A 25278-nucleotide genomic window follows, 5' to 3' on the forward strand; every position below is an offset into this window, starting at 1 on the left:
GAACATTGAAAACAAAGGTGGTGTAGATTTTTTCAAGACCATGAAAATGGCTGTTTAGAGAAACAAGGGAGAGAGAGAGAGAGAGAGAGAGAGAGAAGAGAGAGAGAGAGAGAGAGAGAGAGAGAGAGAGAAGGGATGAGGAAGATGAAGAGAAACATGGCCGAGAGAAATGAGGGGAAAGGAATAAAAGTTAGGATTAAGTAGCCGGGTCAAGGTAAGTGGGTTGGGCTGCTATCCAAGCGAGTGAGGAATTGGGCCGATAGTTTTGGGCCTATCACAAATGGTCCTGGGCCAAATAATAATTTCAAACAAACTTGAACTTTTACCATTTAAATTTAGTCAAGAGATTGTAAAATATGTAGGATTGGCCCGAAATAGATGGTGTCTTTTATGGTATCACATTACATACGTCGAAGCTCAAATGATATGGGTTATTGATTTGCTGCTGAGTGATGCTAACTTTAGCTTAGTATGTGGTGTAAGTTTTCAAATACGAGACAATTAGATACTCGCATTGCTCTAATTGTGGCATCTCTAGGTGAGATTAGGCTGTTTTAAGTATGATTTATAGTCCAAATAGTAAGAATTAAATCATTTTCGGAAAGTATAATCACTCCCCCCACTCCAGCTCAATCTAGAATGACTTTTCTTTCCACTCCTGCCAAAAAAGCATCTTTCCATGTTGGAAAAAACGCACAGTCAAACTAATATTGTTATACTAGTGAGACTTGGCTATCTTCTCTCTGTACATAAACAACCGTCTTAGGTTGCAAGAATTATAAGAGCCCTTCTTACTAAATACTTGTCAAAAAAGAAAGACAATGTGGTATCTGGTTATGATGCTGTACCAGATATATTGACGTATATATTGATATCTGGTAATGTATAATCTTGGTGAGGATGGAGTGGTCATGATTTGATTTTCTTCTTCTTCTTTTTCTTTCTTTTCTTAGAAATAATGAAATAAATTTATAAAGCTCATCACATAATTTGAAAAATCTTCTGAAACTCACAACACACACCCCATACATATGCAGGCGCGTGGAACACAAATGATTAAAGGAAGAATTCCCAACTTTACATGAATTTCTCACAAGGAACACGCCTAACCCTAAATCTGCATAAACTATATATGTAATAGACTTCCTTCCTTGCTAGGAAAATCAACCAATTGTGTTGCGAGTTTCTGCCTACTCAGCACCATGTGGCAACTCTTGTCTTGGTTAAGAACAATCACAATCCATCCCTACATGCACTTACCATCTCTTGTGCACGTGCGCATGTGGTACATAGCTGAACTCTTGTCCCAACTATCAACTCTAATTTTTACAGACTTGAAATAAATTATAATTATAAGATTATTTTAGCAATTAAAATTAAAAAAATATCTTTTTTTTCTTTTGTTCCCATTCTTTCTCCCACTCTAATTCTTTTTCAGTCATACGGAAAATAACTCGAGCGAAGTTTGGTTATAAAATGTGAAATGAATGGGAACGAAAACGGAAAAAACATTTGAAAATATGTGAGTGGAATGAGCCATCAAAGGACGGACCACGAGATCCGTGTGCACATTGTCAACTGCCCATCATACTTACACAAAATTCTTATGTACATCTTATGTTAAAATACTAAATAATTTATACTATTTATTAAGTAGGGTTAAGGGTTTTATAATAATTAATTTTGATTTAAAGCTCTTGTCCGATTAAGAATCTCGAATCTTTTGCTTCTCGAATGGTGCTTGTATTGCAGTAGATGCCTGCCCGAAAGAAGCAAGGATACCTTCTTTGATACAGTACTTTTGGTGTATAAAGTTTCAAATTTCGGATCTTCCATTGCAAAAATTTCATGAGAAACGAAATCATAGGCACATAGGTTCACGGCCAAACCTACTACTCTAAAAGTAATCATCCATATATCAATTATTAGTACAAATAACATAAAAAAATATATAACCAATATTTACTAGGAAAGAAACAACCCAAAAATTTTGGGACCAAAAACGGTTAGACATTGACTAAGTTTCTTCAACTTGATTGGGTTAAAAAAATTTAATTCAACAACAAGTACAAGTGTGTAAAATGAGATTCCTAGTGATAAAAATGTAGGTAAGATAGGAAGGTATGGGATTGGCATAAGAGTGAGTAGCATTTAAATGAAGAATAAGAGGTTTGTACACTACTAATCGGCTCCTTTTTGCATTCCATCTACATGTAGCACGGAACTAGATGTCCAAAAAGTCTCTTGCACTTTTTCTTTTAGGACGAGCTATCCTAACAAGCTTCCATTCCACTATCGAAAAGAGAAGTTTACCACCACCTACGCCTATATATTCCACTCACCCTATTCGCTTTGATTTTATTTCAAGACAAGGTAATAGGATGTCTAAAATCTTTCAACTAATTCTTGGTCTTAATTAGAGACGGGACCACTCATCTGCTCTCAGAATAGTGTTATTATCTTTTATAAAACTTTTGTTATCACCAATTTATATTCTGTATTTTATTTAAAATCGATTTACATCATCCATTTTTTAAATAAATGACATCATTTTATTATAATTGTTTTATAACGTAATAACAACAAATTTTTATGTAGGCACACATATCGAGTTTACCGTTACCGTTAATTTTTAAATAATTTATAAAGTGATCAAATATGATTTCTCCACCGCTGAAGAAACCGCCCAACATTAAATTTTGGGCAGATTTGCCATACCTGAACTGTGACCGGCTCGGCCGGTGACGTGCTTTTATAGTGCTGCAAACCGTGAAAACCCTAGAAAAGTGAGCCCTTTCCTCTTCAATTTATGTTGTTGACTGTGTTGTATGGATACTGACATCTGTCGTATGATGCAATTTGTAATTCGATCAATATTTTGTTATATAAGATATTATTTATTTTGATTTTATATGAATTTATGATTTTATTTTGAGAAGACAGCTTACAAAAAAATAAGGATTTAAAGTTTATAAGTTACACAAACTCATGCAATTGATAGGGAACATGTGTCTACATCACATATTACTTTAAATTATAATAGATTGGCTGTCGTGGCACGACGTCCTTCCGTGTATAAAATAAATAATCTTTCATATTTTAAAATATATTATAAATAAGAATAAAATATATAAATTCACATATCGCATTTAAAAAAAAGATAGAAATAAAAGAAAATCAACTTAAGGTATTATTGACACAACAAAATAATTAATGTAGTGGTGTTAAAATCACGTGGAGTCACTTTTATGAAATAAAAAATAATTGTAATTTATTTTAAAATTATCTAATTAAAGATATAATTGTCATATTCATAAATTGGTGCGGTAATATCATTAACCGTGCTTTGTGAGTGTGGTTGGTCGTTTATATATATACACTAACCATCATGGCACGTGGTCATTGCGTGTGTATAATAAATAATATTTTATATTTTAAAATATATTGTGAATAAGAGTAAAAAATATAAACCAATACATTACCTCAACAAAAAGAAAGAAAGAAAAAAAATAGTTTAACAATTAATGTAAATTTTGAAAAGCTAAATAAAGTTAGTTATTTTATCATCAAGACATTTTTTACTTCACAAAAAATTGGTTCGATAATATCATTAATCACCGTTTATAAGTGTGGAGGGACTTTTCTTTTTATATTAGTATAAATATATTAAAAATGAAAATGATCATAAATATTAGGACAACACTATGGTTTGAGCATAATATAAATTATGTATTAATAATTTTTTCCTACTCCTTAAAGTTTTAATCATACTTTAATTGAAGATGAAATAATTAAAAATTATACAAAAAATATTGAAAATAAATTTTTAGATTATAATTTTTTTTAATAGATTTGGCTTTAAAAATTCTAATATAAAATAAAAATATATAAAATTGTCCAAAATGTATCCGATACTCTTCAATCTGATCTAATACCGTATCCCATTTTTTTTCCTTTAATTTTGGGATGTATAGAGTAATTTTGCATCAATGCCATATCAGTAATCGGAAGGTATCCGACACTATATTTGATTATTTTTTGGAGTATTCGTACAACATAAATCCCTAAAGAGTAAAACCGATAATTTTCCAAAATATTAAGAAGAAAATACTACATATATTTATCTCAAAAATACATCATGGTATTATTAATATTTCACTTTATTTAAAAAAAAGAATATTCTATCAATTATTTGAATTGGGGTCGGTAAAATATAATAAAATTATCAAAATAGCCCTAAGTTTAAAACACATTAGAGTTGAGCTAAAATACAACAAAGGATCAAACTTCATACTCTAATACTGTTAAAATCGACTACGTCAAATATGACACCATGAATTTAGACGCTATTGCTAATTAATATGATACGAGATAGAAAATACTATAAAGTGGCTGAATACTGATATATCTGGCGGATTTTGCTAACATCATATTATTGTTACCGCTTGGTTAAAAGCGTCAAGAGGCATTATATGATAAGATTTCAACATCATCATGCAGAAGTGAGGAATTCTAGTTCGAATTGAGTTATGTAGTATCAAAAAGATTTAATTAACAAATAAGTTATTCTTTCTACGTGTTAATTAACGCGCGATTTAAGAACAATAAATGATTATGGGTATATTGCATCGACAATTGTTGAGGTTAGAATTGTCATTTATGTCAACATACCCTTAGAGTGTGTTTGGTTTGGGTGAAAAGTGAATGTATAAGAGAAGCAGAAGTAAAAATGAATGTGTAAGTAATAGTTTGGTATTTGGTTAGAAGGAAGAGATAGATGAAGTAAAACTTAATGAATATGAAACTCATCTGGAGTTCAATTTTGTTTCCGTCTGAAATTGGGTGAAAAAGTGGAAGTATAAGGCCAAAAAGATAAAAGAGTACATTTTTTATTTACTCTATTATCCATATATATCTATAATTATTTTGTAATTCTTTTCTCATTCCCACTGATAATACTGTACATAATTACTAGAAAAAAATAATAAAATTGTTGGAGATGCATCTTTGCATTGCCTTCTTTAAGGCATTTGGAGATGATATACAAAATTATTTTGGTACCAATAAAAGGAGTTGATGTGTGAATTTGATAGTCGAAAATATTATTAGTAATTTTTATTTTATTTAAATTAAATAGTTTAAAATAAATGAACAATACTCATTTGATAAATATTTTTATTAATAAAAAATATTCTTGTTCTTATTTAATAAATATTTTCATGAATAAAATTTTTAAATTTTGATATACTAAAATTATATTATTGGTTCATTTATTTTTTTAATACAAAATTAAGAGAAATGTTATTCAGTAAAATTACAAAAATGAGTCTTTTTTTGTCAATCTGTTTTTTTCGTACTAAACAAGAGGAAGTATTTGAGATATACTCTCCTTTCAGTCACTGAAAGAAAACTATTATTTTTTCACTTTCCCTCCCCCTTTCACTTCCTTTTTCTTCTAACATGAACCAAACGAGCCCTTAAACTTACACAACACCCCTGAAATAAGTAACATTAAGACACCCTGAAAGGACGTACTTGTAATTTTGCAAAGAACAAAAAGTGCTTGTGTAATTAGGTCCAACATCAAAACAAAAAATCGATATAATTTACTTATAATTATATTATAAATATCAATATATTCATTATATATCTATACTATATATAATTGAAGAGCATCCTATTGATGTCTTCAATTTATTGGTATGTTAACTTTTTTAATTGAATAATTACTTTTAACTTTCCCACTTATTATGACTTTTCATAACTATCTTTTGGTATTTTTTTTCTCATTCATTTTTTATCTTATATGTATATATTATCTTAATTATATTTTAAATAGTTTTTAACTCTATAAAAAATAAATAATATAATTTAAAAGAATATTTTATAAAAATTATACACAGTTACTAATAATTAATTAAAATTGGGTGGATTTTTGCCACACAAAAATGGTCCAAAAGCAAGAGGAGCAGTGTCCCAAGCTCATGAGCAGTTAGGTGGGAAATCAGTTAAGAGCAGTAGCTATTTACATTAACACCCAATCACTCATCTATGATTTATTTTCATCATTATCTTTATCTTCTGAAAAATTACAAATACACACATCATAAATATTTAACAAAATATTATTATTTTGTGAAAAATTATACATAGACCCTCCAAAAATATAAATATTATTATAGAAGAGAAAGAGAAAAAAAGGGGATGACTTAAGTCCTTATTTCCATACTAAAATGTCACTGAGTTTGTATCTTACTGAAAATACAGAATTTGCCATTTTATGTGAGTGTGTTAGTCTCTGTTGGCGGCCGAAAACTCCATCAAACAATAAATAAATGTATAGAATTAGTCATTTATGTTGGTATATTATAATTAATGGTGCCTAAATTCCTTAAAAGAAATATCTTGTGACGGTTGAATTGTTTTAGAGCAACTTGGTCTAATTTTTATATAGGTTAAATATATTTTCTATGCTTGAAGTATGCATATAATCGCGTTTACCCTTATATATTATAAAAGATAATAAAACACCCCTTATAATATGAATCAAATTTTTTATGATGAAAATGTCCTTATTATTTACACCCGTTAAAATATATTTTTGTTTCAATCATTTCTCTAAATTATAATTTGAATGATTATAAATATTTTATTTAAAATCTATATTATCTAAAAATTTATGAATTTTGTATTGGTAAGAAAATTTATATAAACTCTATAAATTATATGATTTTTTTATATTTTTATATAATTTTTTATTGAATTTTTAGTTTTTTAAAGTATTGTCAATACAACTTTAAAATATTATATCGAATATATATATGTGCCATATTAATCCCCTATATTCGATAATTTTATGGGTGATGATATGATATATTTTAAGTATTTGTACGAGTAAATGAATGCAAAATATGTAAGTTATATAACATAATTTTATAAAATTATATTGAGCTTGTAAATCTTTTTATGTATTATATAATTTCTAAAAAAGCTAGACATTTTAAATATTATTGTTTAAATAAAAATTTGAATAAAATCTTAAAATTTCTAAAAGTAGTTTTGGGGAGATTTTATGATTAAACATAGTTTAGAAACTGAAATGAAAAGTATAAAGACTAAGTGGGAAGACCAAATTATTTTTTGGGGGGTTTCTGTTATACTTCATACTTTAGGGGGTGAATCAGATTATAGACATACTTTAGGGTGCAAAATGTATTTAGAAGTAAGAAGAAATTAGATGGATTGGAGTCTTGAAGTTGAAGACAAAAGGCCATCCACATCCCAACTGCAATCTGCAAATCCACCACCAAAACCCCATTAAAAGTTTATTCAAACATTGGCAGCCAACCATCTCCTGTTGGCCACGTACCTCTTCTTCCTCATTAATTTTCTTGCAACACCCACAGCTGTCCGCTATGATTCTCAACAAGAATATGTTGAAATTCTGTTACTTTGGGCCATTGTATTTGTCCCACCCTCAAACCCTATAAAGAAGGCAAGTTGTGATGAAGAATTTCCTATATTCTTGCAAGGCTATAAAAGTGTTGAGGTTGGTGCGAACAAGAATCAGAGGAAAGGGAGAGCTGAGCGGAGCTCCCATTAAAGAAGCTATCATCATTCTGCTTCACAATCCATTAATAATTGCATGTCTTTCGAATTTCACTACCTATGATGGAACAGGAGAAAGACAACAAAATCTGCAAACATAGAAGGGGAGAAGCTGGTTTATTTGCTTGGCCATGGGAGAACTTGCATAGTTTCAAGGCATGCACTCCAACCCTCTTCCGGGCCTCCTTTTTTTTTTTTGTTTTTTGTTTTTTTTTTGGGGGGGGGGGGGGAGGGGGGGGGTCTCTTAAGTTTGAAAATTTTCCGTTTCATTTTAAGAATCTGATCATCGCTGTTCTTGTGGTTGTTTGTGTGGGAACAGTATTTGTTGTATGGGCCGTTGGTTGCAAGAGTGCTTTATGCAGTTTACATTGATGGAGAAGTCAAGAATGATGATTGGTGCTTGCATATTCTCATGTTGTCTGGGCTGAGAGCTCTTGTTCATCAGCTCTGGAGCAGCTTTTCTTGTATGCTGTTCGTTAACCGTACCCGTCGGATTAATCAACAAGGTGTTGAATTTGATCAGATTGACGCTGAATGGCATTGGTATGATCTCCAAAAATCCAACTTTTGTTCCCTCCCATGTCTTCGAATTTTTGCTTCTTAGGCATGAGTTTTTGATTCTTGTCTTAATCATGCAACAGGGATAATTTTCTGATACTTCAAACTTTTGCTGCTTCGTTCTTGTACTTGAGTTTCCCCGCCTTAGCCAATCTTCCCATCTGGGATATAAGGGGTGTTATCTGCTGCCTCATGCTCCACATGGGAATCTCAGAGCCGCTCTACTACTGGTTACATAGATTATTACATTCCTCTAGTTTGTTTGAACAATATCACTGGCTCCATCATAGCTCTAAGGTTCTGCATCCTTACACAGGTACGAATGATACAAAAAGGAATTGAGATTCTGCCCAACTTTAATCGCTATGAACCAAGAATACAACCTAGCTAATTGATTTGCATATAATTGTGTTGCAGCTGAGCATGCGACGTTCTTGGAACACATATTACTTTGTGCAGTTGTTGGAATTCCAACCTTGGGGACGGTCTTTATTGGCTACGGATCGATAATCTTGATGTACGGTTACTTCTTGGTGTTTGATTTTCTTCAGTGTTTGGGGCACTGTAACGTTGAAGTTTTTCCTGATCGCCTGTTTGAGACCATTCCTCTCCTGAAATATCTTATTCGTCCGCCAACGTAAGGCTTTCATCCATCTGTTATTTTCTGTTCATTAGACCGAAAATAAGAAGAAATAATATCAACGTGAAAATAAGGTTAGACAACAACTATCTTATTTTTTTCTGTTTTTGTCTGCAGATATCACAGTCTTCACCATTCAGACATGGGGACGAATTTTTGCCTCTTCATGCCTTTGTATGATAAGTTGTGGAAGACGATGAACACCAATTCATGGGATCTTCAAAGGGAAATTAGCTCAAGAACAAGTGAGTCTTTTAATGTTAAATTGTTTTGTTAGAAAGATCAGACGATCTTTAGTTTTTGATGTTAATGTGTCTCTACCATCCCATATTGGATGAGACGAGGGGAAGGGAAATTAGCTCAAGAACAAGTGAGTCTTTTAATGTTAAATTGTTTTGTTAGAAAGATCAGACGATCTTTAGTTTTTGATGTTAATGTGTCTCTACCATCCCATATTGGATGAGACGAGGGGATTGAGCAAGGTGTCTTTTCTTAGACAAAACCGTGAATAGTGGGAAAATATCTCTTGTAAAGGTGTCTCACCTGCAAGCCACATAAGTACAATGTGTTAATTGGAAATTATAGGACCATAATTTTCAGTCAACTATTTTGACAAAATTTATAATCATTTTCTTCCAACGTATTTTCTTTTAACAGTTTTGATTCTTATAAAACCAAATTGCAGATAGCAGAGCACCGGATTTTGTATTTCTTGCACATGCTGTGGACGTTATGTCATCAATGCATTCTCCATTCGTTTACCGATCCTTTAGCTCAATACCTTTCAGTGCAAAGCCCTTCTTGTTTCCTGGTTGGCCTATTGCCTATATGGTGATGCTTGTTATGTGGGCAAAGTCTAAGACCTTCTTGATGAGCTTTTACTATCTCAGAGGGAGATTGTTCCAGACTTGGGCCGTCCCAAGATTTGGTTTCCAGGTAGCTGTTTTGATTAAATTCTCTATTTGCTTGCCAACACAAAAGTTTGATGTTTACTTAAATCTTGGCTGATGTATTTCTTTTTACTATGTTTGCAGTACTTTTTACCTTTTGCTACAAAAGGCATAAACAAACAAATTGAAGATGCTATCCTTAAAGCAGACAAAATTGGAGTTAAGGTTATTAGCCTTGCTGCACTAAATAAGGTAAATGTATATGACTACTGCCCTTCGGTTAAGAAGAACAGAGACATATGGTTTTTGTACTCATGTAAGAAATTTCATTGTAGAATGAAGGTCTGAATGGAGGTGGAACTCTCTTTATTAACAAGCATCCCAACCTTAAAGTTAGAGTCGTTCATGGAAACACATTAACAGCTGCTGTGATCCTAAACGAGATTCCTCAAGATGTCGGGGAAGTTTTCTTAACCGGGGCGACTTCTAAGCTCGGCAGGGCAATTGCTCTCTACCTTGCTCGACAGAAAGTCAAAGTTCTTGTAAGTACAGAACAGAACAACCAAACTACTCTTAAGAAGGACAAAGTTTTAGACTGCAATTGAATATAATCTGGTTAAGGTTAATTTGTATCTGAAATAATTGGTATGATTCTGACATAAGTATGGTGTGAACACAGATGCTAACTCTCTCTACCGAGAGATTCGCCAAGATTCAGAAAGAAGCACCGGCCGACTGCCAAAAGTACTTAGTTCAAGTTACTAAGTATCAAGCAGCTCAGCACTGTAAGGTAATTGTCTTGGTTTTGATTGCTTAAGATAGAGCACTCACAATTTGCTGCAAATAACAGGATAAAGAGGACAGATTACATTATCCTTCAAGTATGAAGTACTTCTAATCTGTGTAATTCTTGGTGAATAGGTATAGGGAATACAAAGACAACTCCCTACTTAGAACCCATATTTATTATGAAATTGCAAAAATAGATTGTGAAACGTGCGTAAATTCGAGAAGAAAAATTACAAACTTGCGCCTAGTAGTACTAATTTGTAAGGTTAGATCAGACCCCAACAACCATGATCTTACTCTAAAAGTTTGTCGAGTTTATGCTGTGTAATATTGCACTGAATATGCAATCTTGGACTCATGCACAGTCTCAACCATTGTGAAAAATTTACAGACATGGATTATAGGGAAGTGGCTGATGCCGAGAGAACAGTATTGGGCGCCATCAGGCACACATTTTCACCAGTTTGTGGTTCCACCCATCATCCCATTTAGAAGGGACTGCACTTATGGGAAGCTGGCAGCAATGAGACTCCCAGATGATGTTGAGGGGCTTGGAACATGTGAGGTATATATACTTGTTTACTCTCCTTTCCTTGCAGCAATTTTTGTATGTGAATAGTTTTTAAAAATTATTTAAAATAAAATATTTGTATAATTTTATCTATAAATATATAATAAAAAAATAAGTAAATATAAATATTGGATTTAACTCTGTTTTTTTTCCTCCCCTCTATGAATCAGTACACAATGGAAAGAGGAGTGGTTCATGCTTGCCATGCAGGAGGGTTAGTTCATTTTCTTGAAGGATGGAAGCACCATGAGGTTGGAGCTATCAATGTTGATCAGATTGATGTTGTGTGGGAAGCTGCGCTCAGACATGGCCTCAAACCCTTGTAGATTTCAGTTTCAAACTCTTCCATACTTAAAGATTTTCAATTGTATTTTATAATTCACAAGTTAATAATTATATACCACACTTAATTTTCGTTTTTATTCTCAATTATTCATAAGAATACAACACCTAAACAGACCAAATCAACCAAATCGTACAGTTAAGTTAAATTGTACAACACTTAGGGTATAACTGAAACTGCCACAAAATCGAACTACGGAATATTTTATAAATTATTATTTGGGAGAAGAGCGACATGTTGAAGCAAATAAAAAAATAGTAAGGACGTTAATTTGTTAAATTGATAGTATATCGGTGAACACTTCAAAATCTATTTAATTTGTATTTTTGGTAATTCTATATCTTGGCCCAAAATGGTGTAATTGTTATAAGATTTTCGGTAAATTATGTAAAAATCATAAAATAACACACAAAAGAGGATTTGCTTTTATAATTAGTATAAATAAATAGGTCACAAGTGTTATGTATTTTATGTATGCTTACCCGCTACTGACTGTCTGTAGGCCTTTTAGCTTCATCTTAATTATTCTTTACTAACATATATATTTTAGGATTAATTACATCATAATTTTTTTTAAAATATAAAATTATATTTTTTCTAAAAAAAACTTTTGAAATTGTACTTACATCCCTTTCGAAACTTTTAAGGTTCGCTCAGAAAATGATGATGTTAGCAAAAATATTTATATAAAATTATTTAATTTTAATCCCCATTCAATATCCACAATAATATTATTATACTTATATATAAAATATATATATAAAGTCAAAATGGTGTAATTATGATCAAATATTATTCTCGTGACAATTCAATTTGAAATTAATATTAACAAGAAAAAAATCGAAACCATAAAACAATCACCTCTTTAATACAAGCCCTCAAAATTATGTAGTGTTGAAGTGGGAGGGGCAGAAGATGGCTTTCGTCAATAAGATGATAAGTATAATGTTATGTAATTAGTTATTATCCTTACACTATATACCGATTGCATATTAAATATGATACACTGATAATGTGATTGATCAAATTTGACCAAAGAACTAGAATTTCTTGTCACAAGGCCAAGATCTTGGTCTCTGACTATAGTTTCTGCAGCTGTACAACAGTGATCATTATCCTTAATCCTTGGAGAAGTTTCTACTTAGTATTGTGGGAGAAACAGAACCAGTATGTTTCTTTTGTGTCTTTAGCTCTTCATCAATTCTCGGACAACAACCTATTTTTAAGAACCAGTTATCCTAATTTTTGCACCACAGCGGTTTCTCTTCAACCAACCAATTCCTTCAAACAAGGAGAAATAGCCTTTCCTCCTACAAACCATGTACAATCATCACCACTCATTTCTGCATGTATTAAATCATCGATTACCACCTTCTACTTTGCAGAACTCAAAAGACATTTCAGAGTTTCAACCCTGATGGGTATTAGTGTAGTAAAGATCTCTCTCTTTTCTTTCTCTCTCCTGTTCCACAGTGCCGTTGCCTTCAACATTACCCAAGTTCTCAGCCAGTATGCATCCTTCTCCACCTTCAACAGCTTCCTCACTCTGACCAACCTGGCATCCGAGATCAACAGCCGCCAATCGATCACAGTCCTCGTGGTTGAGAACAACAACTTATCCCCACTTTCTGGGAAGTCCTCGGATGTCCTAAAGAAAATTATGAGTGTGCATGTGATCCTAGATTACTTTGATGTCCCCAAGCTCCAGAAACTATCGAACAAATCCACTATTGTCACCACGCTGTTCCAGACTACTGGTTTGGCCAAAGGCCAGCAGGGGTTTGTAAATGTAACACAGTTAAGCAGTGACAGTATTGCATTTGGCTCAGCAGTGCCGGGGTCGACGATTAGTTCCAATCTCGTTAAGTCTGTTGTTTCACAGCCTTACAATTTTTCAGTGCTACAAGTGACTAATGTGATCATACCAGAAGGGATTGACGGAGCTTCGAATTCTAACTCCTCAACATCTCCATCACCGTCGTCTAGCCCCAGAGCGTCCACTGCACCATCCATGGCCCCCGGTGCATCCCCCAACTTGTCTCCAACAATATCACAATCTACGGCCCCAGCAACCTCGATCTCCCCCTCATCTTCAAATGCCCCTTCTCAGGCTCCTACGCTTGCTGCAACGCCAGGTTCAGCTCCTATCCCAAGTGCTGCACCAACTGCCAATGCACCAGTTACAGATGCTCCATCTGCGGGTGTACCATCCGCGAATGTTCCAGCGCCAGATACGCCAGTGGCAAGTACACCAGTGACAAATGGTCCAGCAGCTGATACACAACCAGCGGACAATTCTCAAAGTGCAGACAAAGCTCTCCACAGTGGTCTTGCTTCGGTACTTACAATTGCGTTATCCAGTCTTTGCCTTGCATCAAGAATCTGACAAGGAGCTAGTATCAAGTGTTCATAACATTTTAGATTTCTATTTTTTTAGATCAGTTTTAAGTTTTTTAGAAATTTTGTTACATGGATATGCAGCCCTCAACTAGAGGGTTGGACAGGGCTGTTAGATTGATTCTTTGGTACTAATGACAATCATTTAATTTCTCTCAACAGTGAGTTTCTTCTTTTGTTATACTCATGTTGGAAAAATGGATGCATGCAAGAGACAATCAACAGATAATCCAAAGCTTTTTCATAAGCTTATAGCTAATAGCCGTTGTGGCATATGGAAGTACAAATAAAGAGCTACTATATATGCAGCAGTAGAGAAACGCTCAAGAGCTGAGCTGAAGAAACCTTTGTGCCATAGGATGCTTAGCCTCAGAGAGCTGATCAGGTTTCAGAATTTCAACAATCTCCCCATTAACAAGAAGGCACACCACATCGGCAATCCTCTGTATTTGTTTGATGCTGTGAGAGACCATAACAATAGTCATCTCCCGATCTTTCTTCAGCTTCACCATAACGTCTTCTATGTTCTGGGTTGATATTGGATCCAATGCACTTGTTGGCTCATCAAGTAGCAAAACCTTCATACAAGAGGGATATGAACATGAGAAAAATGGCAGAAGAATTTTGTCAAACACAATTATCTTGCCCAAACAGTTTAGGTTATAACAGTCTCATCAGTGTCACCTCCGGTTCATTAGCCAATGTTCTTGCCAGAGCAACCCTTTGAGCTTGACCAACAGATAACTCTCCACCAGACTTGCTGTAGAAAGATGGATCGAGATCTGCAAGAGCCAGTAAATTGTGGACCTCATTATCACTTACTTTCTTCCCTCTTAATTGTGGTCCATATCGCACGTTATCTGCAACAGTTCCTGCAATCCAAGAAGAATGAGAATAATCAACAAAAGCCTATTCCATAAATACCAAGCAAGTTATACAACCTGCTGATTATACGTATGAACTTTATTATCGATAACCATACATCAAAACCACCAGCACCAGAAAGACAGGATGAATTTCAAAAAGCATGTATTAGAACTAGTGTACCCCAAATCTTCAAGCATAAAGAGCCAAAAATTTGAAAAAGGGCCTGTTCACAGAAGCTGAGAAGCAAACCAAAAGTTCAGAAAGTTTGACATGGCCTTCGACCGTTTGCTTATGGTTCATCAAAACCTCAATTATGTCTCGTTATGATTCCTTTCTCATGAACTTCAGCTGATGCTCTTCAAAATCAGCAAAGTCCTTCGTTGCAGTATCAAACCGTTTAGGCCGATTAGACAGTCTTCTCCCCCTACCCCACCCCATTCCCCACACCCCAAGAACAGGGAAGACATAAAATCATTGAGCTCTAGCCATTACCACCACATTGCAAGAGAGAACCATAACTAACTAATAACATATGCAAATCACTTCTCATTTAAAACCAAAACAGATAAGCAAAGAAGCAAAACCACAGTATCCTCCCAATTTACAAGCATCTTTACCTTCAAACATGACCGGAAGCTGGAACAGCATACCGACTCTCCTCCGAAGATGAAGAACATCAAGCTGACAGATATCCACACCATCAAGAAACACAGTAGCAGATGCGGGCTCCCACAACCGATTAAGGGCCCGAAGAAACGTGGATTTCCCGCTCCCACTCGGCCCGATCACCCCCACAATCTCTCCTCTCCGGATGTCCAAGCTGATTCTGTTCAGTATCCGTACATCCTTGCCAGAAACCTTCGTCAGATGCCTCACCTCCATTTTCATATCAGGCAAGTGCCCATTCTCCGGCGCCAGCAAATGATCTTCTGCTCCCACAACTACAGCAACTCACACATCCATTCAGAAACAATTCAAGAAACCAGAAACAGTTCATTTCAAACTTTGATTGATAATGAGTATAAATTACTAAGTTTACACAAAAGGGGCTGCATGATTTTGCTCAAAGAATTGAAAAAACTTAAGAGGGATACCTTCAAAAGCTTCCATGGCAAGAACAGAAAGCTCCCAGAAGAAATGAAACCCAATGCGATAAAGAAATGACTTTTTTCCTGTTTTTATAGAGAGTTACTCAGGAAAATAGTAGAATGAAGAAACCTTCCTCAGTTAAATGAAGTGGGCTTGGAGAAGACCTTGACGGTATTTTCAAAGGGTATCTATCATACCACAAGTTGTTACAAAAGTAAGCCATTCAGATTTCAGATTCATGATTCTCTTATCAGACAACTTTATCATGCATTGTTAATCTTTTCCTTTTCAAGATAAATATCACTGTCGCTTTTGAGTTAGTGACAAGTTTCAGCTACGTAGGGTGCCAACACTGTGCATAATTTATTCAAATATTTTTTGAAAAATTATTTATAATTATATGTGAATAAATAAAAAATAGAAAAAATTATAAGAGGTCATTGAAAGAAGAGCGAAAAAGACAAAAAGAAACATTTGAAGGTTAAGTGATAGAAATGTGAAAATTGATGGATGATTTCAAAAACTAAAGAAAAAGGTGAAAACACAAAAAGAGTTTTTTCCCATTACAATCAACTCTTTGATAAGTTGATGTAATATACAAGAGTTTGTTGTAATTATCCTTCTTTTCTTGAAATTATGATATTTTCCTTTTAAGCTTTCATGTTGAAAATTTGAAACGACAAGTATAAAATGATCAACTTATTTAGCTTAAATAATAAAATAATAGAACATAAGAAATAATTGGCTATAATGATGATCTTTCATTAGAATTATTATAATTATTGATAAAAAATATGAAGTATAATAAAATTTATGTGTAATCTCTAAAAAGGGATAATTAATTAATCATAGGGTTTATGGTTTTAAACATCTTAAAATATGCTTATTAGTATACACAGTAAAAAATAATATTTCGAATTTGTTTATAAGATTAATTAATTAATTAACTTATTATTATATATCACGGTAAAAGTTTACATTATAGTTGCGGTTTATAGAAATTATATGTAATTTTCCATTCCATTTATTTTCTTTTCTTCAACTATTATTGGAAATGTAAGTTTTGGTGAAATAATACACTCGTGTCGATATAACTCTACGTGCATTTTACATAGTAAAAATTGGTCTTATGTTTGAGTCTTATTAGATATGTGGGTGTTTGTTTAATTTAATATGAGTACATTAATTGTAATGGGTATTTGTCTCTCACTTAACGTGAATTTATGGTAATATCAATTTATTATTCTGTGTATTTATTGATCGAGTCAATTAATGTATTTTTCATTTTTATCAATACTAATGTAATATATAATCATCGTTTGATATATATATATATATATGTGTGTGTGTATATTTTCTAAATGTATAATTTTTGCTGGAGTTTTAGTAGTTCAAACAAGGTATATTGTATATGGTCTAAAATAATGAGAATATATTACGATTTCATCGTCTGAGATAAATTTATATACGGATATTTATGTCACATTAAAAAAGATAAACATTATCAATGTCTCAGGATCTCTAGGACAACATAGCATTTGGTGTTGAGGATTCTAATTATTATGTCTTCATCATGAATTAACTACGTAATACTCATATACAGATTAAGATTTTTCATCAGCTCTCTTTAGACAAATCGAATTAAGTCATAGGTGAACTTGCACAAGTCAAGATTTATTACACGATAAGATAGAAAATTAAAGATTATATTAGTGTGCTGCTGATAGAAAGGATTCACAATCTAACTAAACTATTCTTATATTCTTATTACTTTGAAAATTTCTCAATATTAAATTAATGTTAAGTGTATGTCATAAAAGTCAAGGTACATGTAATTGAGCAAAAGGATACTTCTCAAAACTTGTTTGTATATCTTATTTGATAAGTTTCATTATTTTACCAATTCGGATTATTATTTGGGAGATTTCAGTTTTATTTATGTGGAATTTTTGGATAATAAGGTGTTAAAGATTGTTTTGTCTATGTATGCACTTTTATTTATTTAACGGACAAAAATATTTAACATAAGTTTCGTGATATTTATGGATAAAAGAATAAAAAAAAATTCCATTCATCTCCTCCCAATATTAGTATCAAAACCACTTGGCATTTTATCATTAATTGATGTATTGCAGTGTAAAATTTACCATTGCGGCTACATTTACTGTTAAATCCATCGCGTAGGTTATCACAAACGATTTTGAAAACATTCGGAAGTACATATAGGAAATACTTTAAAAATAAGTTCATCAACTATAAATTTAAATTAGATATCAATTCTACTATAATAAGAAATACGCATATATAAACAAATACTTCATTTTATATTACTTAACAAATTGGTGAAATTAAAATAAAAATTATTTCTTATCTATCTATGTGAAAAAGAAAATCGTTTAAAAAAAGGAGAGAGTTCAGACTTTGGACAAGCATAAAGAAATTAATAATACGTCATTGCTTATTAATAGGCAAATCACTCGAGATCGTTGGTAATTTTTCTTATCTATCTATGTGAAAAATAAAATTATTTAAAAAAAGAGAGTTCGGACTTTCGACAAATATAAAGAAATTAATAATACGCCATTGCTTATTAATAGGCAAATCACTCGAGATCGTTGGTCTTTAAGTACACGTAATAGAAATAGTTGTGTTAATGAATTTATTGAGGTTGATCTTTTCTTAGAGATACGTAATATCTGTTAAAATTAAAAAATGAGTGCAAGGGTATAATTTATGTATATAAAATCTTTAGTAGTCTAAAACACTGACCTTTATTTTTCTGAAAAAAGATTGTGGAGCTAATAATTATCAATTGAATAGAAAATTTACCTAATACGTAATAATCTCAATATTTCATATTTTGCACACCGATTTAGTTTATATTTCATATTTATGAGTGATCATGTCAAAGTCGAAGCTAATATAGAAATAAAATGAATGTGGTTCGTTGTTCGTTATTTAAATTGTGTCCTTTTTAAGAGACAAGTTTAAAATTCATCTGCAATTTTATATTACTCGGACAAATAATGTGCTAAATAAGCATATTTTGGCACAACTCGACTCATTAATTAGTCCTACTTACTTCCCCGTTCCTGATTCCTACTATGCCCGCTCTTATTGGTAAAACCAAGCTTATGAAGTATATAGCAAGTGATTATGCATGACGAACTTTGGAGGGATAATCATAATACAAATATGATAATGTAGGGTTCTACGAGTAAGAGAAATTAAATATAAGTTGTAAATAAAATGGTACATAAATGGAAAAATAAACGATCAATATATGACCAGACTTATAATATTGAAGTATTTGACTTTTTTTAGAATAATATGATCAATTTTCAGTCCAGTTTTAGTTTTTGAAGTAACAAAACTTAAATTTATATATTCAGTAGTCGAACATTTTCGAGTATTTTTCTATATTTATTGTTGTGAATAATAAATTAATAACTACCAGTTCATTAGATACGACCAATATCATCTCCATTGGAGTTTGGTAAGTGATTAACACGATCAATGTAATAAACAACAAATACACTGCAATCCCAAGTGTTTTGGAAACTGAGAAATTTTTATAAGTAAGCTCATTTTAATTAAGTTATTCTGGATCGGGAATACTAACAACCAACAAATGTCTAGTGAGGTTACACGTGACATAATCTTACTTAATTTAAAATGATGAAATAATTATAAAAAAATTAGAAAAATGACTATAAATAATCCAAAATAGTAACAAGTTTGTGAAAAATAATGACGATCTTGATCGTTACTAAGAAATTTTAATGTTTTTAAAATGTGGATGTAATGATATTAAATTTAAATATACGAAAGTTGGATTAATAAAGATAATAATAGCAAATAAAAAATATAATTACTTTGAAGTGTTTTTATACAAACATTATCAAAGTAGAATTGCCATAGCACACTTTAAAAATTGAGGAAGGAATTCTATGCTCACCACCACAATGAATTTTGTTCTTCCCTCTCAAAATTTATGTGAAGAATCTTATTCTAACCAAGAAAACAAAACATAAATTGAAAATAAAAGAAAATCCATATATGTTATTTTTCCACACTCGCAGTTAAGGAGAGCTATGTCTTGGTTCAATTACTAGTGACCACGTCATCCAAATTAACCAATAGGGTGGCAAGTAAAATTCACAGAAAACTCAATGCGTGGAATGAATAGGCCTTCTATATTCAGAAATTGATAATGCCAAACTGTTTTTCCCCCTGCCAGATCCAGGTGCAACATTCCAAACGCAATGTATAACATAAAGCTGTCGTACCCCGTGCATCAGAATTTGTACTTCCTACAGAAATTACACAAAAGCATTAGCTTTCTAATCAGACAGAAAACGAAAAAAGAGAGAGAAAGAACGAAGAGAGAGAAAGGAGGAGTATCGAAGAGGAGAGCGATCAGAGAGAAAACAGAGAAAAGGGGTCTTCAATTTTCTGATTCAGGATTTTATTTTGCAGAATTGAAGAGAGTAAATTGGAGAATGCAGAGCAAAATTTTGAAGGGATAAGGAGCAATGGTGTTAGAAGCTATATGGGTTTCAGAGGAGTAGTTAAGAGGAAAAGGAGAAAGGAAAATTAAGCTGAGAGTGTTTTTGATTATTTTTTCTTCTAAATCTAAATTCGGGGAGCTTCAATAAGGTGAGCCCATTCGTTATCTCGCCTCCGTGAACTCATATTTTGTTTCAAGTTTGAATCTCTATGTTCTGTTGATTCATTTTTATTCAAGTTTGAATTTTGAGCATAAAAATCTGAGCTTGAAGTTCAGAATTCAAGCTTGAATCGTTCATTGGGGGAGTGGCATTTGGGTTATTGTTGAATTTTGCGTAATACAGGTAAAATTTTTGGGCGGTTTACTTGGAGAAGCAGGGAGGTATTTAGTTTTCGCGGTTTAGTTCAATAATAGGTTCGTGTGGATTGTAATTCTGAATTCTGGGTTTAGTGTTAAGAATCTGACGATTTTCGCAAATTTGGGATTTTGGAGGGAGAGTCAGTTTGATTGAAAGTTTGAGATCTCTGGTTGCGGGCTCGACCCTCTGGCTATTCTAGTTTGTAAAATTGAAGTTCTGGAGATGGGTTTTGGGTTTGAATTTGTTAGGGGGGTTGTTTGGGGGATGAGATATTGTTTGGAAATGGATTCCTGGAGTTGTAGCAAAAAACCCTAATTTAGTTGAAGGTCCTTTATCGTTGTTGTGGCAGTGTGTTTTTGTTATATGGAGTTTTAGCTTGGATAAGGAGAGAGGCCAGAGAGATGCAACCACCACATCACCATACGCGGATCAATCTTGCCGAGTTGAAAGCTCAGATAGTGAAGAAACTCGGGGCAGAGGGGTCCAAGCAATATTTTTATTACTTGAACAGGTTCTTGAGTTTAAAACTCACTAAGGTTGAGTTCAATAAGCTTTGTCTTAGAATTTTTGGGCGGGAGAATATTGCACTTCACAATCAGCTCATTCGTGCAATATTGAGAAATGCTTGTAGTGCGAAAACCCCACCACCAGCAAGTCACAAGGATGATGTTTTGAAGAATGGTACACAAGTTAGCAGCAAGGATATTTCTGCTGATAGTTATCAGCAAAATGGGTCCCACACCAGTATGACTCCTCAAGCTTGTGTGTCACCAGGGTTGTCAAATGGAGGTGACATGCTACCCCTCTCGCCCCGAAAGGCCAGAACAGGTTCTCGTGATCGGAGAACTGGGGATCGTCGAAGCGCTCTTGGACCTAACGGCAAAACTAGTGTGGGACCTCAGCTGTCTGCTTCCACTCAGTCGAGTGATTTTAATGTCGTATTGGAGAATGGAAATTTGAATCCACCTGATATTGGGAAGCCGGTGCAGCATCATCAAGAACTCATGCACCAATCAGAGAATGAAAGTGAGAACTTGGTTCGGCGTTCTGCTAAAATGTCCATTCTGAGGACATCACCAGATGGTTCAGCTCCTTCATGCAGCAAGGAACAGACAGAATTAGTAGTTAGAGATGATGGGAAAGAAGCTTCTCCTAGGAGTCCACTCCGGGCGCCACTTGGTGTTCCATTATGTCCTGTTAGCATTGGTGGGGCACGTAGAGCTCTGCCTCCAGCAAGTAGCAGTAGATGTATCGATGCACTTGATGATGGTGTTTTGTTGGACAGTCTAACATTAAGGGAACGGATGGAGCAGATTGCTTTAGCACAAGGTCTTGAAGGGGTGTCGGTTGATTCTGCCAACATCTTGAACCATGGATTAGACTCGTACATGAAAGGATTAATTAGGTCTTGCATTGAACTTGTAGGGTCAAGATCAGGGCATGAGTCAACAAAGAATAATACCAACAAGCACCACAGCTATATGAAGCTAATTAATGGTGTTAGACCAGGTCATCAATTTCAGATGCAAAATAGTGGAAAACCTCCGGAAGTGGAAGAACAGAGAAATCCTTGCGAAATTTCTTTACAGGACTTTCGAGTTGCCATGGAGCTGAATCCACGAAAACTTGGTGAAGACTGGCCATTGTTGCTAGAGAAAATATGTACACATGCATTTGAAGAATAGCATGGATCATGGATTTGTTGTCGTGCAGTTGGCTGAATTGTCGCTACTGGATCAGAAGGCATGCTTTGCGGTGCCGATCTTCTGGCCATGGTGTGGCTTTGGCGTTCTTATTCATGGCCTTTGAATCCATGTATCGCTCGTAAAGTAAAACGACCAATTCGGGATGAAAGGGGTCGCAGCAGGGAATCTTTATTCCATACTGCTAATTGGGCTCTTCTTTAATTGGAAGAACCCATAATATGCAACCATTCAGATGAGGAAAATTGCTAAAATCTGGTTGCCCTGTTGTATGATAGCATGATCCCCACTTCAAATTTTTTCTTTGTCCTGTAATTTACAGTCAATCAGAAATTTTAGAGCAGTTTTGCAGGAATAATTTGTGTAGTTCAGCATTTTAACGTGAAAAAAAGTGTGGGATTGCATGATGCAATAGTCATGTCTATGTACCTTCACCATCAAGATTGGTTGGGATCTTAATATTAACAACAACGTTTAGCCAGTTGATTTTATTATTTTTTTTCTTCTATAACAAATATCTTTCTGTTTCTGGCATATTTATCCTTAACTCTTAGCTGATAGATTGCATGAGTCACCATATACTACTGCCTGTTAAAACACAGATTTATCTATTAATTCAGAGCCTGAATTTACCATGCAAAAACAGCTATGTTTATATTAAGTGGCTGAAGATGCTGTTTTCAAGTAATTTCTTACTTCCTTCCAGAGCATCGATTAAAATGTAGTAATTTATCATCATTTCTAAAGTAGGACAGTTGATGGGCCATTAACATGTCATTTGCTTGTCTTTTACGATGAGTAACCTGTCATTAGACTGTTTCCAAAATAATATCATGTGAAGCGAATAGACCTTTGCTTTCTTAATCATGCTATCATGATCGGAGTTCTAACAGGTGGACATCAACTTTACTGCTGATAATAAGTCACTTGTTCTTTTATTTTTCATGATATCACCTTAGACTCAGATGCCCGCATATCATACTGAAAATCTTAATATTCATTGATCCTGGGTTGTTGAATCATAAATGGCCTTCAATGCTTAAACTATTTTACTGCTGCTTATTTTTCTTTTTTAGGTTTGATTTGGATTATTTCTTTCTCAAACTTTACGAATCTCATAATTGACATGATCAAACTTCTCTTTGAAGATCCACTTTCTCTCTGTAGCCCATCAAACTTCTTTTTGAAGATCCACTTTGGATGTGTAGCCCATGTATGTTGCAGGTTATATCGTCTCCTGTATGCTGAGGGATTGTTCACACTAAGGAGATACAGGTTAGAGTTGATGTTATTGATCTTTATGTTTCTTTATAACTTATATTATTCCCATTACCTTTAAATAATTCTACAGTCCGAGTAGCCTTGTTTTAGAATGTCTGTAGCTGCTGAATGTTAGAATTGATTCATGCACTGGGAATTTTTCAAACTACTGAGGCCTAGATCATGTGTCTATTGTTAATGAATTTTGTATCATTATATCTTTTTCTGTTATTACCCTTTCCTATGATTCTCTGACACGCCTCTGAGCATCTTTATGAATGCTTTTAGAAGTTGTTGATCATGAACTGGATACTACAGTTGATTTAGAATTTCAATATATCAAATCTGATAACACAGAACTTCTCTGTTCAGGCGAATGAATAACTCTACTTTCAAACAAACGGAAACCTGAGTGAAATGTTGGTTTGTAGAACTCAGCATCTGAATTACACCGAAAGGATCATATAAAAGAACAAATAATTGTTAGATTCCTTCATGGGTTATTAATTTACTTGAAATGCTTCATATTAAAGGCTGATGGAATACATTTATTTTAGCCTACAGATTTTTCAGCTCTCAAGTGTTAATTTTGCATCATTAACAAAAGAAGAAAAAAAAGATTACTCTTTCCACTTTATGTTCTGATTTCTAGGAGTATACGAAGGTCAGATTTACAAGTCTTCCTCGTGCTGTTACAATTTTGACCTCTGTACATATTGCTGCATGAACAGGTCTATCGTGTGGCTGTAATAATAGCTTATCTACTGTTGTTATTACATATCTGCGGTCTTATGACGTGCTTATCAGTTGCAACTCATGTCCCATATTAGCATCGGTAAATCAAATTTATCTCTTTATTCTCTAGGTACAATTCTATTGGTAAATGTTGATTCCATCTTACAAATGTGGAAATTGCAATTCTCTTGGACCAAAATATGAATACATTTGTTGACCATTATGCTTTTGTAATTTTTCTTATGTCAAAGAGACACCTACCGTCTATTATCTGTGTAACTTTCTCTAAAAACTTTCTTGAATATCACGTTTTCTTGGCATAATCTTGTGACTGTTTTGTCTTTTGAACTTGTTTCTTTAGTCAGGTTGTGATGGTAGATTTATTGGAGTTTATCTCACAATGAATGATGTTAGTATTTCAAGTACTGATCACTATGGATCCTGTGTCCAATTGTCTCCTTTAAGAAAAATAAATTATATTTTCTTGTTGTAGTAACTTTACTGTTCTTAGTAATTCACTTGGGGAAAAAACTATATTTATTTCTTTTTATGATTTTCACATGGTTAATACTATCTGACGCCAGCATGTGATGGTGTATTTGTATAGAACTGAAACTAGATTGGATGCACCACGGCCTTGAATATCATATCAGGTAAGAGAAATTTAAGGTTACGTGGGAAGCTTAAGATGGATTTCTTAATGAAATTGAGTAAAAAACAAGTCCTTTCCTGTCAATAGCGAGGTGCTGAATTCAAGGTTGTCCTGTGTTTTGGCGAAAGAGCAGAGGTTGATATCATGGTCTGTATAAGAATGTTTACTCTGTAATAGATGGAAATACTGAAAGCCCCTTGTAATTAATTAAAAGGCTTTTTGTTAAAGTTGTCTATGACTCTGATGCAAGATGCTGTTAAAAGAAAGGCATTTGCAAATTAGGCTATTTCTGTTAATTGATGTCTGCT

At 33.5% G+C, this 25278-nt stretch overlaps 4 protein-coding genes across 4 annotated transcripts; 3 read left to right on the plus strand and 1 right to left on the minus strand.

Annotated features, from left to right (window-relative positions):
- The first annotated feature begins 7278 nt into the window (after positions 1-7278).
- On the plus strand, positions 7279-11478 carry LOC105165396 (very-long-chain aldehyde decarbonylase CER3). Its single transcript, XM_088875138.1, has 11 exons — positions 7279-7764; positions 7928-8151; positions 8250-8482; positions 8584-8803; positions 8924-9051; positions 9492-9742; positions 9841-9948; positions 10032-10238; positions 10376-10486; positions 10877-11050; positions 11227-11478. The coding sequence occupies exons 1-11, from the start codon at positions 7669-7671 to the stop codon at positions 11380-11382; spliced, it is 1908 nt and encodes a 635-aa protein (XP_088731264.1). The 5' UTR covers positions 7279-7668; the 3' UTR covers positions 11383-11478.
- A 1338-nt stretch (positions 11479-12816) lies between these two features.
- On the plus strand, positions 12817-13785 carry LOC105165405 (fasciclin-like arabinogalactan protein 8). Its single transcript, XM_011084406.3, has one exon. It carries the CDS (start codon positions 12817-12819, stop codon positions 13783-13785), a length of 969 nt encoding a protein of 322 aa, XP_011082708.1.
- Positions 13786-14022: 237 nt separating this feature from the next.
- Positions 14023-15917, minus strand: LOC105165415 (ABC transporter I family member 17). Its single transcript, XM_011084417.3, has 4 exons — positions 15758-15917; positions 15281-15604; positions 14481-14668; positions 14023-14374 (listed from the first exon to the last, which is right to left on the minus strand). Exons 1-4 carry the CDS (start codon positions 15771-15773, stop codon positions 14120-14122), a joined length of 783 nt encoding a protein of 260 aa, XP_011082719.1. The 5' UTR covers positions 15774-15917; the 3' UTR covers positions 14023-14119.
- Positions 15918-20110: 4193 nt separating this feature from the next.
- On the plus strand, positions 20111-22804 carry LOC105165423 (uncharacterized). Its single transcript, XM_020697398.2, has one exon. It carries the CDS (start codon positions 21022-21024, stop codon positions 22303-22305), a length of 1284 nt encoding a protein of 427 aa, XP_020553057.1. The 5' UTR covers positions 20111-21021; the 3' UTR covers positions 22306-22804.
- The last annotated feature ends 2474 nt before the right edge of the window (positions 22805-25278 follow it).

This window comes from Sesamum indicum, linkage group LG1 (assembly GCF_026168435.1).
Source record: "Sesamum indicum cultivar Baizhima isolate 11 linkage group LG1, ASM2616843v1, whole genome shotgun sequence".
In the NCBI taxonomy this organism is placed as follows: domain Eukaryota; kingdom Viridiplantae; phylum Streptophyta; class Magnoliopsida; order Lamiales; family Pedaliaceae; genus Sesamum; species Sesamum indicum.